The sequence below is a fragment of the Neophocaena asiaeorientalis genome, unplaced genomic scaffold (assembly GCF_003031525.2).
Source record: "Neophocaena asiaeorientalis asiaeorientalis breed wild unplaced genomic scaffold, Neophocaena_asiaeorientalis_V1.1 scaffold29, whole genome shotgun sequence".
NCBI classification, from domain to species: Eukaryota; Metazoa; Chordata; class Mammalia; order Artiodactyla; family Phocoenidae; genus Neophocaena; species Neophocaena asiaeorientalis.
The window spans coordinates 5,451,392-5,462,981 of record NW_020174423.1 but is presented as its reverse complement, the minus strand read 5'-3'; the positions used below and the strand labels follow the sequence as shown (position 1 = coordinate 5,462,981).

At 42.1% G+C, this 11,590-nt stretch overlaps 1 protein-coding gene across 1 annotated transcript in view; it reads left to right on the top strand.

Annotated features, from left to right (window-relative positions):
• CPQ (carboxypeptidase Q) overlaps positions 1-11,590 on the top strand; it is a 465,560-nt gene that overhangs the window by 343,988 nt on the left and 109,982 nt on the right. Inside the window, exon 7 of the mRNA XM_024756593.1 lies at positions 6,897-6,988. Coding sequence (XP_024612361.1) covers positions 6,897-6,988 — 92 coding nt within the window. The remainder of the gene's footprint in view (positions 1-6,896; positions 6,989-11,590) is intronic.

The following is an 11,590-nucleotide window of genomic DNA, read 5'->3' as shown; positions in this document are numbered from 1 at the left end:
CTCCCTATCCCACCCTCCCTATCCCACCCCTCTAGGGGGTCACAAAGCACCGAGCTGATCTCCCCGTGCTATGTGGCTGCTTCCCACTAGCTATCTGTTTTACATTTGGTAGTGTATATATGTCAATGCCACTCTCTGAAAAGGTAGTAGCTGTATTTATACTTATATAAATATATTTATTCACTCATTCATTCATCCAGTCAGTCAATAAACAGTTTTTCAGCACTTGTTACACATCAGGTACTGGACCAGGGTTATGAAAAAGAGAAACGAGTGTCTCAGAAAATTAGTGGTCTAGTGGGGAGAACAATGTGTAAATGTGGTTGAAAATGAACAGAGAGATCCATGTGAAGATCTAGAAGAACACTGAGAAAGGAACAACCAACTTTTCCCTAGAGTTAGGGGAGCCTTCCCAGATAAAGTAATGTTAGTGATGGGCTTTGTCGAATGAATAGGAGTTTGCCAGATGGAAAAGTTGAAGGGGCATTCTAGGTAGGAAGAAGAGCATCTACAAAGGACCAGAAATCTGAGATATCATGGCATCTCAGGTCAGGGACTGGTAGGAAATGTGATGTGGCTGGAGCTTAGGATGAGAGGTAGAAGCAGGATGATAAGGGTGGAAAACTGGGTTAGGGCCAGAAATGGCCTTCACACCCATGGTAGTCACAGCATTTCTACTTCAGCAATGATTAATAGTGATTTTCCTGGCTAATAGAATCCTAATCATTATAATGAGGTAGGACTGTTCACTTTGAATTATGGAAATTATAACTGTTATGACCTGCTCCACAAACACAGGTTATAAATATGATCACATCCTTCAGTCTCCTTTATAGTGAATCATCCAAGCCTCTACAGGCCTTATTAGCAGGAAGTCTGTTATCTCCTCCTGAGGTCTCTGGGACTTAACTCAGGGCAAATGGGTCAGTCCTCCTCCAGAAACCTGTGGCTGGATCCACCTGTGACTACTACTCCTTCTGGCTGCTGCACGGCACTGCTTGCAGCCCTAAGTTACAGTGGTGCCCATTTTGGGGAGCAAGGTTACAACTCCCTTTGTTGATATTCCCATCCTCAGTTCTCTAAATCGTAACCTCTGTTAGGGTTGCTGGATCTGAAGGAGCTTCTGGACTTGGCCACATGCTAGACGACAATTAGCCCTTCCCCTGAATCTCAGGCCGCTGTGTTGAGCCAGGTCAATAACCCAGACCCCGTTCTCCAAGATCACTTTATTTTAGTGGTTTCCAGGACCTTCCCTGCCCCAGGACTTTAGTCATTGTCACCCTGACCCAACATTTCTCTCATCCCCAGTCCTCTGTCCAAGGAAGCAGGGGTGAGGACACTGGGCTTTCCTCCCAGAAGACCCTGGGCTCCCCTTTTATTGTTTGTTTGTTTGTTTTTTGTTTTTTTGCGGTACGCAGGCCTCTCACTGTTGTGGTCTCTCCCGTTGCGGAGCACAGGCTCCGGACACGCAGGCTCAGTGGCCATGGCTCACGGGCCCAGCCACTCCGTGGCATGTGGGATCCTCCCGGACCGGGGCACGAACCCGTGTCCCCTGCATCGGCAGGCGGACTCTCAACCACTGCACCACCAGGGAAGCCCCCCTGGGCTCCTCTTACACTCTGATTTATCTCCTGCCCAGTGTCCAGGTTGTTCCTCCAGATAGCTCAAGGGGAAGCAGCTAGCAAGATGGAGTTTTAAAAAGCTTGTTGCCCTGCCCCAATGTCCCCCCAAACTGTCTAATTGCTTTATATTTACATGGCTAAGAAAGATACAAGTGATTCTTCCAAGAACAAAAGATCTTCCTCCAAGTGATTTTCTGTTCCTGCCTATAAAGAGTAGTAGTTGTAATTTACTTCACTAAAATAATGAATCTTTGTGTAACCATGCCCCCTGTTTTAAAAAAATCAGTGATAATGTGCTTATATATTATATAATGAATTATGTAACTTGTCCAAGGTGGAAATAGGTCTCAACCCCAACACCTGTATGCTTAACCATTATGCTTACTGCCTCATCTCATTCAGTTTATATACTAATATGTCATGATTTATTCTTTAATTCAGATACTGCACTTATACTAGTCAAGTTTATTGCAGTATTAGACATCTCTAAATTCAGCGCTCTTTTGAATTGTTGATAAAGGAGAGCTGGACAACAAGTGTATTTATGAGCTAGCGCATATATGTGGAAATTGAGTATATTTAATGTAAGAGAAAATTGTGTTTTCTCTACGAAATTGGTGTCAGCACGGAGAAGAGTACTTATACATAGTTCTGGCAGTACTGAAACGGAGTAGTAAACGGGCAGTTGAGTTATTACACTTTGTTAACAAACAGTGTTCTTTAGAATTCATGATTTGGGAAATCTATCTACAAGGCTGGATTAATCTAAGTTTATTTTATTTTGGCCCACTCTTAGCGCAAGTGCAGGACAGTCAGTTGACCTTTTCAATTTATTGCTTTAACTCTCAGACTACTTATCTTTAAATTTGATAATAACAGAAAATAAACTCCAGCCAGATTGTTTTCACCTTTTCTCATAGGCACTATTTTCCCAATAGCATTATTACTCTCCTCAGTAAAATGAAAGTGAAATGCATGTGTCTTATTTCATAAACAAAGACAAGACTCTGACATATTATCTGTAGTTTATGTTCTTTTAGAGAAAAACTGTAATGCCATCAAAGTTTGTTGTGCTATCTGAAGTTCTTAATAAAAATTCCAGGAGGCCAAGAGATCTCTGGGCAGTTTCCTTACATTTATGGGGGAACTAATTGCCTATCTTCTGACAAAACCTCAATGAGACCTGACTTCTAGCCAGCTCAGCCGGGGTCTTCCCTCTCACCTCCAATTCTAAGGTTTACTTCATGTGCTTGCCTTAGGCTGGGGCTGTAAACCACTGAGCCAGGGCCACAGCTGTGAGCTAGGATTACTGTGGAGCTATTGCTTTGCCCTAGTTTCACTACAAGATGAGATCCCTGCATTTGACCTTGTATCACTTTGTTGTGTTGCCGTCGTTATTACTGTTTTTTTATTGTTGTTGTTATTTTTGTTACTTTATATACTTAAAGCACCTAGCTTTGAAACCAGTTTGGATTTGAGATACACAATACATTCTATTATTTTAAAATGATAAATGCAGACATCTCTATATCAACTTTATTCAGTTTTCAGATTTATTAAGCTTTTTTTACTTTATCCAGAAACTAAAAATTCTGATTGGCCTTCAATTTTTAAAGTGAGGGAACAATTTCTATTTATTTGGATTTGGATATGCTCTATGTTGAAAGAGGTTATGTGTTTTTCTATGAGCTAGGTGAAATTTGTGTTTCTCCCTTGGCTGGGTATGCATTATGTATAAACAAAGATGTTCTACGGTTCCTAGGGAAGAAGAATGAGGAAGATGCCCCCTTCCTAGTTCTCTCACAGGCTTTCCCAGGAAATCATTGGCACAGACTGAAGTTCATGGAGTGATGCAGAGAGAAGCTAACAGACAATTCTTGAAAGCCTACTATGCGCCAGGAACTGTGCTTCCTATATATTTGCCTGGTCTCATTTAATTTTCTTAACAAAGTCATGAGGTCATTCCCCTTTTCCTTATGGTGTAGATGAGGAAACTGAGGCTCAGAGAGATTGGGCAACTCATCTAAAGTCAAAGAGCCAGAGGTGGCAGAGCAGGGAATCAAACAATGTTTATTGAGATTCCACAGCCAACACCTTTCTGTGCCCCATGCTGCCTGTCTGTGGACTCAGGTGGCCTGGGGCCTCCAAGTCCACACTAAAGCCAGCGTCTAGTACTGAATGAAGTCCCATGCATTTCTCTTAGGTTCTAGGGACAATCAGAATGTCAGAGTGGAGAAGAGACTTCGCAGTTCAGTCAGGTATTTGCTTAACCACTGGTTTCCTAACCTCTTCTGTTTGGGCCTTAAACTTGAACGTGGAGTTGGGTGGGGACTGAACTTCTCCAGGGCTGGGAGGTGGCTCTGTCTCCTGACGGCCAGCCATGCACCAGCTATGCTGTTGTTGTTTGGAGGCCTTAGCATTCTTCACTTCAAACCGATTACTTTTTTGGTATCTTAATATAACATCATTGGTCATCTAGCTGATTGAAACGTGAAGGAGACTACTTCTGTACGGTAATGATTTGCAAGTAGAACACCAAATCTATGGGGGCATTCAGGGCATTTGCTTTTAAAAATTGATCTTTCTCTAACTTGTGCTAACTGTCCCTTGATCCTTATTTAGAGAATTCCATCATTTTAATAACTTGGTACTGTTTTGCTGGTAAAAGAGGAGATATGTAAGCAGAACGTTTTTTCCCCTTCTTTATGGACCTAAAAACATGTTCAGAATTTTCATTTGTAGCACTTGATCTTTTTTTATTTTTTTTCTACGTTGCGAGCAAAATGTCATTTGATTTAAACTGACACTAAGCACATTTCTGTTAGAGGAGCCAGTGACTATGGTCTTTAGATAGAGACTGATTATATTTCTTAATCCAACAGCAGTTTAAGTTTGTGCTATGAATGTGAGTCGGTGGTTTGACTCTGTGCAGCAGGCAGTGGGTACTTCACGATTCTTCTTTAGCAGGGGCTCAAATGACTTTGGAAGATTGTCCTGAGTATTTAGATGCCCCTTCTCTCTATGGGTAAAAGTGTGTGCTCTGTGCCTGGCTATCCATTATGTAGTTTTATAATTCATTCGTTGAATGTCTGTTGCATGGCAGACACAGATTGTCTTCATCACACCTCATTTCATCCTCACAACCACCCGGGGAAGTTGTTATGTTATGAGCATGTAATATTCCTTCCGCTCTTTAGATAAGGAAGCTGAAGTTCAGGTAGATCTATTTCCCAGTGGTTACACAGCTAGTGCCAATTAATAGCAGGGCTCACCAGATCTGTCCGCCTTTTTCAACTACAACATTTTGCCTGGAAATGAGCTAGCAGGAAAGTTTTAGGAAATGAGGTTGAGACAGTGGTAGAGGGCTTTGAATTTCACTAGTGAGGCACCACACTGGATTAACTTATTCATTCAAGACCTATTTATTGGGCACCTAATATGTGCCAAACAGTCTGGGCGTTGGGGGCATCACATTGAATCACAAAGCTTAAATACCTGCCGTTGAGAAGCTTACAGTATGGCTCTTGGAGGTTTTGAACAGAGAAATGACATGCTCTGGTATAAGTTTTACAGGAGTCTTGCTGACTGCAGTGCAGACCATCAGCTGCAGAGGGGCACAGGCTGAGTCAGGGAGACTAGTTAGAAGGACTGTTTTGCAACAGTCCAGGCAAAAGAAGGTGGGACTTGAACCAGCGTGGTAGCAGAGGTGAAAAGTTGGATTCTAGATGGACTTAGAAGAAAACACCAATAGGATTTGCTGAACAATTGGATGTGGACATTGCTTGTCTAGGCTTTAACTGGAACTCAGGTCAGCCTGCCTCCTAAACCTGCGCTCTTTTAATTATGTTAAAATGCTCAAGTGTAAAGTAGCTTCACAATATTCAATTTAGTGAGAAACGTAGCTCCTTTTCAATGCCTTGGCACTAGACTTGTGAAAGCAGAATACTTGTTGGTGTCCAGAGGAGGCAGGACAGAGCTCCATTTCCCAGGAGCATTTATCATCCAGGCTGAAGTCGACCCGCCGGCTCCCTTGAAGAAGGCCACGTGCCTGGGTGGTAGCAGTTGGTTATACTCGACGTCTATAGTGTGTCCGTCTCGGAGCCATTCAAAGTCCTTCCCTATGGTTTCCCTGCTGTGAGGCAAGAGGACAGATCTTATTAATAAGATTTAAGCCCAGCTTCACATGTTTCTGCCTTTGTTATTTCTCAGAAACCACGTCATCAGGTCCAAATCAGAAATGAGTTTTAATTCTTGGTCAAAAAGTGGAACTTTTAGCATACTGTTTGACCATTGTAGTGAGCTTTTACGGAGCGGACACAGTCACTCAAAAATGGTTCTAGGGCTTCCCTGGTGGCGCAGTGGTTGAGAGTCCACCTGCTGATACAGGGGATGTGGGTTCGTGCCCCGGTCCGGGAAGACCCCACATGCCGCGGAGCGGCTGGGCCCGTGAGCCATGGCCGCTGAGCCTGCGCGTCCGGAGCCTGCGCTCCGCAACGGGAGAGGCCACAACAGTGAGAGGCCCTCGTACCGCAGGAAAAAAAAAAAAAAAAAAAAATGGTTCTAGATACGCCAGGTCTGCTAGTAGCTTTAATAACGCAGGATACAAGTTTGTATTTCCCAAGTCAATGAAATTGCCACCAAGCTGTTTGTGCGGTAATGAGATGAATAAAGTGTCATTCTCATTCAGTTCATTTTCATTGACCTTAAGTGAATGACCTTATATTTCTAAGGAGGGGAACATGACCCTGAGTAAACATAAGCATTGCGTCTGCTTCACAATCATTACATCACTAAGGACAGCATGGGCAGCTATACTTGTGGATTTGGACTAAGAAGCAACTCCCGACACACCTTGTCTTGAAGTAGAGGCAAATGATTGGGTTTCAGTTCATCATTGGAAGGCCTCGTGATCTGTCTAGAGCGTAGCTGCATCTTCTGGATGCAATCTAATGTCCCAATGAACTTGGCTATCCATTGGGTCCTACTGGGCAGGTTGTCCAGTTAAGGATATGAATAGAGGCTCTCAATTCCTGGCCGGCAGACCGCATTTATCACAACCCCTTTCTTCATTAACCTGCCCTGGAGATCAGCCCTGAGGGTACTCCTTTGTTGTGTCAGCCACACCCTAAATCAAGCGGCCACACCAGCAAGAGACTGAATGTGCACGCCTCTGATTCCCTCCTGCCTCCAGAATGCAGATAAGAGGCCCTGCCATTTTTCAAAAAGTCAAAAACAACTGAAGAATCACTTGTCTTATTTTATTATTCTTCCCAGGGCTGCGTCCAAAGAGGACTCTGCGTTTGGTGCTCTGGACTGCAGAGGAGCAAGGTGGAATCGGTGCCTTGCAGTATTACCAATTACACAAGGTAAGAGAGCAGCCATGGACTGCTGGGCATTTGCACATGTAATATCAGTGTAAATACAGCAAAAGCACTGATGCTTTTAGTTTAAGAATTTCCTCTATTGTCCTGAAGACTCAACAATACTTCGCGGTAGGCTGGCCCTGGCAAACACCCCTTGCAGAAGTCTTCATCCAGCTCCATAAAGGAGAATGCACTGGTGAGCTGAGGGTGCTGGGATGGAGCTGAGTGATTTTCTATTTCTACATTAGTCTGTGGCCTTAGGAAAATGACACCTGCTCTGTGGTGTAATTTTCCTAAACTCTCTAGTTCTGCTATATTCATGTATGCCAGAGAAATAGTAATAGGTTAACATTCCCTGTTCATACTGAGTCCACCCCCATACCCCAATGTCCCAAATCCTCCTGGGAGCGCTGGTATTTGAAAGCCACATCCTGAGACCTTGAGTCAGCCAGGAGCATTGATAATGGCCATGGGAATAGCAGCAACGAGAGGTCTCAGACCTGGGAATGTGGAGGCCAGTGTGGTTTGACAGTGACCAATATAAGGCAAAAGTGAAGCTTGAAGCAAGAAGGTGATAGTGGAAGATCGTAAACAGAAATAAAAGACCACGTTTAAGGCAGGGGACAGGGACTCCCAAGGCAAACGAAATAAAAGCAAAAATAAATAAGTGAGATTTAATCAAACTTGAAAGCTTTTGCAAGCAAAGGAAACCACCAACAAAACAAAAAGGCAATCTACGGAATGGGAGAAAATATTTGCAAATGACACGATCGACAAAGGGTTAATAGCCAAAATACACAAACAACTCATACAACTCAATGTCAAAAAATGGGCAGAAGACCTAATAATACATTTCTCCAAAGAAGACATACAGATGGCCAACAGGCACGTGAAAAGATGCTCAACGTCTCTAATTATTAGAGAAATTCAAATCAAAACCACAATGAGGTATCACCTCACACTAGTCAGAATGACCATCATCAAAATGTCTATAGATAATAACTGCTGGAGAGGGTGTGGAGAAAAGGGAACCCTCGTGCACTGTTGGTGGGAATGTAAATTGGTGCAGCCACTATAGAAAACAGTATGGAGGTTCCTTAAAAAGCTAAAAATAGAGCTACCATATGATTCAGCAATCCTACTCCTAGGCATATATCTGGAAAAGATGAAAACTCTAATTTGAAAAGATACATGAACCCCAGTGTTCACAGCAGCACTATTTACAGTAGGCAAGACATGGAAGCAACCCAAGTGCCCATCAACAGACTTAGGAAGATGTGGTACATATATACAATGGAATATTATTAGTCATAAAAAAAGAAATATTGCCATTTGCAGCCACATGGATGGACCTAGTGAATATCATACTAAGTGAAGTAGGTCAGACAGAGAAAGATAAATATTATATGCTATCACTTATATGTGGACTCTAAAAATAATACAAAAGAATGTATCAATATATACAAAACAGAAACAGACTCACAGACGTAGAAAACAAACTATGGTTACCAAAGGGGAAAGGGGGTGGGGGATGGATAAGTTACGGGTGCGGCATTAACAGATACAAACTACTATACATAAAATAGGTAAGTAACAAGGATTTACTGTATAGCACAAGATATACAGATATATAGTATCTTGTAATAACCTATAATGGAAAATAGTCTGAAAAAATATATATAACTAAATCACTTTGCTGTCCCCCTGAAACTAACACAATATTGTAAATCAACTAAACTTCAATATAGAAAAATGAGGGACAAGGACATTAATATCAAGAACAACCTTTGAGAGAGGGGAGAGAGGGCAAAATGTACAAGCTGAGAAATACCCTGGACCAAATCAAATGTTTGTTCAAAGAGGAACTCCCCAATCCGTGGGTGTGCTGCTGAGCAACGAGTGCTGGGCAGGGGAGCAGGGTCTGGTCTGCTGGATTATTCTCCCTGCATCTCCAGATTAGAAGGAGCACATCTTATAAACTTAAATTATCAAAATCAGAGAGAGGTCTGTTGTTTTCTGAGTTGTGTTTATATCCTTTTTGGTCATTTGACAAAGTCTCTGTTACCCTATTTCAGTTATTTAGAGCTTAAGAATAATAAGTTTAGTTAGGGTCATGTCACTGTTAGTGGGAATGTAAATTGGTGCAGCCACTATAGAAAACAGTATGGAGGTTCCTTAAAAAGCTAAAAATAGAGCTACCATATGATTCAGCAATCCTACTCCTAGGCATATATCTGGAAAAGATGAAAACTCTAATTTGAAAAGATACATGAACCCCAGTGTTCACAGCAGCACTATTTACAGTAGGCAAGACATGGAAGCAACCCAAGTGCCCATCAACAGACTTAGGAAGATGTGGTACATATATACAATGGAATATTATTAGTCATAAAAAAAGAAATATTGCCATTTGCAGCCACATGGATGGACCTAGTGAATATCATACTAAGTGAAGTAGGTCAGACAGAGAAAGATAAATATTATATGCTATCACTTATATGTGGACTCTAAAAATAATACAAAAGAATGTATCAATATATACAAAACAGAAACAGACTCACAGACGTAGAAAACAAACTATGGTTACCAAAGGGGAAAGGGGGTGGGGGATGGATAAGTTACGGGTGCGGCATTAACAGATACAAACTACTATACATAAAATAGGTAAGTAACAAGGATTTACTGTATAGCACAAGATATACAGATATATAGTATCTTGTAATAACCTATAATGGAAAATAGTCTGAAAAAATATATATAACTAAATCACTTTGCTGTCCCCCTGAAACTAACACAATATTGTAAATCAACTAAACTTCAATATAGAAAAATGAGGGACAAGGACATTAATATCAAGAACAACCTTTGAGAGAGGGGAGAGAGGGCAAAATGTACAAGCTGAGAAATACCCTGGACCAAATCAAATGTTTGTTCAAAGAGGAACTCCCCAATCCGTGGGTGTGCTGCTGAGCAACGAGTGCTGGGCAGGGGAGCAGGGTCTGGTCTGCTGGATTATTCTCCCTGCATCTCCAGATTAGAAGGAGCACATCTTATAAACTTAAATTATCAAAATCAGAGAGAGGTCTGTTGTTTTCTGAGTTGTGTTTATATCCTTTTTGGTCATTTGACAAAGTCTCTGTTACCCTATTTCAGTTATTTAGAGCTTAAGAATAATAAGTTTAGTTAGGGTCATGAATTCGGTCACCGAGTATCGTTACTTTCTGTACAAAGGAGGACCACGCTTTATGCCCAACTCTTTCACCACTTCAGTTCTTATGGCCTCAAGTGTTCCTGGGGAATAAGATTATTCCAGATTATGCCCTTTGGTTGGTGGGTCAGTAGCCTCATCTTCTCTATGTTGTGGTGGACAAGAACATCAGATAGGAGTCGTTCTTGACCCAGCAACATTCAATTAATATTCTCTGAGCACGTACTGGCTCAGGCACTGTATTAGGTATTAGGTTTACTGTCATTAAGAAGATTCACCATGACCTTGCTGAGACTGCCATCTAAAGAAGGACACCAACCACTGAACTTTAATCATAATATAAAGTGTTAAGAATGTTCTGTTAGAGAACAAACCAGCGATGGCAGAGACAGAAAGTTCACGTAACCTGGCCTTCTGGACTGGTCAGGATAGACTACATGAGAGAAATGACATCTAAGCAGAGACCTGAGGACTAAGCAGAGGCCAGATAAGGAAGAGGAGTTGGCAGAGAGGAGGTGAGTGCATGGTAGTGGGACCTCCATGTGCCGAGGCTGGAGGTGAAGAGGTCCCAGCACACGGCGGAAACTGAGAGGCAGTCAGAGTGGCTGCTGTGTGGAATGCAAGATGCACAGTGGCAGGAGCAGAGAAGAGAGAAGCAAGAGGCTGGGCTGGAAGGTACAAACCATGTTTAGAAGTTTGCACTTTGTCCACAGGGCAGGAGAGTAATCTAATTATTTTTAAGAAGGTGCTTTTAGAATCTATACATCTAGGACTCTATAAGAAACATAAAAACCTAAAGGAACTGTTTTGAAGCTCAGTCATTCTCTATAATATACTCTACTTCAAGAAAAAAAAATGGATTTAGGGCTTCCCTGGTGGTGCAGTGGTTAAGAATCCACCTGCAAATGCAGGGGACACAGGTTCAAGCCCTGGTCCGGGAAGATCCCACATGCTGCAGAGCAACTAAGCCCATGTGCCACAACTACTGAGCCTGCACTCTAGAGCCCGCAAGCCACAAATACTGAGCCTGTGCCACAACCACTGAAGCCCGCATGCCTAGAACCCGTGCTCCGCAACAAGAGAAGCCACTGCAATGAGAAGTCCACACACCGCAACGAAGAGTAGCCCCCGCTCGCCACAACTAGAGAAAGCCCGCACGCAGCAACAAAGACCCAACACAGCCAAAAATAAGCAAATTTACTTATTTTTACCAAAAAAGTAAAAATAAGTAAATGAAATAAATAAATTTTTTTTAAAAAGTGGATTTAAACTGTAATAGCTCAAGCTTGAAATTTCCTCAACCACCGAAATTCCTTAGATCTAGGAAAAAAAAAGTTTATTTCTCTGAAGATATTGAGTTTTACCATAGCCTACTAAATACATGGATGAAATCAGAA